The sequence below is a fragment of the Myripristis murdjan genome, chromosome 3, assembly GCF_902150065.1.
Source record: "Myripristis murdjan chromosome 3, fMyrMur1.1, whole genome shotgun sequence".
Taxonomy (NCBI): Eukaryota; Metazoa; Chordata; class Actinopteri; order Holocentriformes; family Holocentridae; genus Myripristis; species Myripristis murdjan.
In genome coordinates this window covers 47114649-47117026 of record NC_043982.1, presented here as the reverse complement: position 1 = coordinate 47117026, position 2378 = coordinate 47114649, and the positions used below count along the sequence as shown (strand labels likewise).

At 49.3% G+C, this 2378-nt stretch overlaps 1 protein-coding gene across 1 annotated transcript in view; it reads left to right on the top strand.

The window, feature by feature from the left end:
- The first annotated feature begins 222 nt into the window (after positions 1-222).
- Positions 223-2378, top strand: part of LOC115354962 (vacuolar protein sorting-associated protein 13C-like) — a 36802-nt gene continuing 34646 nt past the window's right edge. Inside the window, exons 1-3 of the mRNA XM_030045531.1 lie at positions 223-330; positions 1285-1446; positions 1921-2046. Of these exons, the coding sequence (XP_029901391.1) occupies positions 319-330; positions 1285-1446; positions 1921-2046 (300 nt within the window). The 5' untranslated portion in view covers positions 223-318. The remainder of the gene's footprint in view (positions 331-1284; positions 1447-1920; positions 2047-2378) is intronic.

Here is a 2378-nt window from a genome sequence, read left to right as displayed (position 1 = left end):
CCTCCCTCTCTGCTCGGCCTCGAGGCTCTGGCTGCCGTTCGCTCCTCAGCTGCTGGAGAATAAAAAGGAGGAGGAGGAAGGAGCGCTTCACTCTGTTACATTTTGCATAATCAGCATCAACAAACATGCAGCCCTCACCTGTCATCCACTGTTAGATTCCATGGTGTGTGTGTGTGTGTGTGTGTGTGTGTGTGTGTGTTAACTCTCTCTCTCTCTCTCGTCCAGCTGCAGCTGTGTGTGTCCACCAGCTCGTGGTCGGACGGCTTCTCTCTGGACACGGTGGGGAGTTACGGCTGCGTGCGCTGTCCCGCCACCAACATGGACTTCCTGGTAACAAACTCAACTTCCTGTTCACTTCCTGTTTGCTCCGGTGGGAGAGCAGTTTCCCTCAGAGGGGCGTCGCTCCCAGCAGCAGTTTGCTCACCACACTCTCATTTTTGCTGTGCTGTTCAAAGTGGGGCCCGGGGCCTCCCGGGGGTCCCTCAGGGGCTTCCAGGGGCTCCTCAACAGAGCAGCAGTAATTACATTATGTTGTTCCAACATTATGAATATAGTCATCAAAAAAATGTCCAAATTTTATTTTATTTTTCAAGTCTTGTTGCTGATTTTTTCTGAATGTTCCAATCATTTTTAAATGTCGCAGTAATTAAGATAATCGGCTGTGCACTAAACCATTTGAACCCCACGAGGCCGCTGACAGCCACGTGGACGTCCCACAAGACTTTAGTCAGACTCAGTCCAGCCGTACAGAACCACATCACACAGAAACAAACAAACAAACAAACAAACAAACAAACAAACAAACAAACAAACAAAACTATCTCTGGTCTCACCAAAAAAACAACTCACAGCCCAACAAAACAACAAAATCAAAGCACAGAAACAGAGCGGCGTGGGCCTTCCAGCTCACAGCAGCTCACACCGTCTCCGGGTGGGTCCTGTTGCCATGGCAACAGCTGTGGCGTTCACAGCATGAGGTCACATTGTGGGCGGAGCTAACAAACCCATGGAGACGTCAATAAAGTTATTCTGTCAGTTGTTCACAGACGCCCACTCTACCCTGCTCTAGTTCTACATATCACACACACTCACACACACACACAGTTACACTGAGGAGATCATCAGCTCTGTTTCACAATTAGTGAAACTGTGTGTGTGTGTGTGTGTGTGTGTGTGTGTGTGTGTGTGTGTCTGGTCTGTGTGTATGTGTGTGTGTGTGTCTGGTCTGTGTGTGTGTGTGTGTGTCTGGTCTGTGTGTGTGTGTGTGTGTGTGTGTGTGTGCAGGTGGGCGTCAGTATCCAGGTGAGCAGCTTCAACCTGACGCGTGTCGTCACCTTGAGTCCGTTCTTCACGCTGGTGAACCGCTCGGCGCTCGAGCTGGAGGTGGGCGAGCTGCAGGGCGACGCCCACGCCGCCACCAGGTGGCACTACATCTCCTCCACTGAGGTGAGGCGGCGGGCCGACACACACCTGGCAGGCGCACGGGAGAGGAAACCGCAAGAAAATGATCCAAAAATGATCAAACAAGAAAATTATGTTTTAAAAAACTATGACCTGAAAATCAGCAACCAGAAGAAAAATGTTTTTGCACAGTCAGCAAATTTTAAATCTATAAGAACTGGACGTGTGGTTTTGTGCACGTTGTTCACCAGCATCTGGATCATTTTCCAACAGTTTTCTACAGTTTTCATTTTCAATTTTCAATTTTCAGATCATCTTCTTCCTTTATTCCTTTCTTTCTTTTTCATTTTTTTGCAGGTCGTTTTCTCGTCACCTTTTCCTAATTTGGGCGACGCCTTTTGTTTTTCCCTTTTAGAAAGAAATGAAATGTTCAGTGTTTTTATTTCGCTGTGTCCTGACTGTGTGTGTGTGTGTGTGTGTGTGTGTGTGTGTGTGTGTGTGTGTGTGTGTGTGTTGCAGTGTCTGCCGCTGTGGCCGGAGAGCACTGTGGGGAAGCTGTGTGTCCGTGTGGTCGGCTCTGAGTCCTCCTCCAAATCTTTCTTCTTCAACAAGCAGGACAACGGCACGCTGCTCAGCATGGAGCAGGTCAGCCCCGCCCACCGCCCGGCCCCGCCCACCGCCCGGCCCCGCCCACCGCCCCTCACTGATTTGCCAATCAGCAAAGAATTGATCCATAAGCGTTTTCCTCAGGGGCCGACCAGTTATCAGAGCTGATATTCAGGATTCATCAATAATCAGGATCCTAATTTTGATTGACATGAGGGTCGATATGGAAACCAGTCAGGCTCCGCCCCTCTGTCTGACAGACAGTGGGACAACAGCCAGTGGGCGGGGCCTCGTTTCTCTAACCCAAAACTTGTTTTCTGAGGTTTTCTCTTCTGAATTTAACACTTGAATCCAGGAAGTTCCAAGGTTTT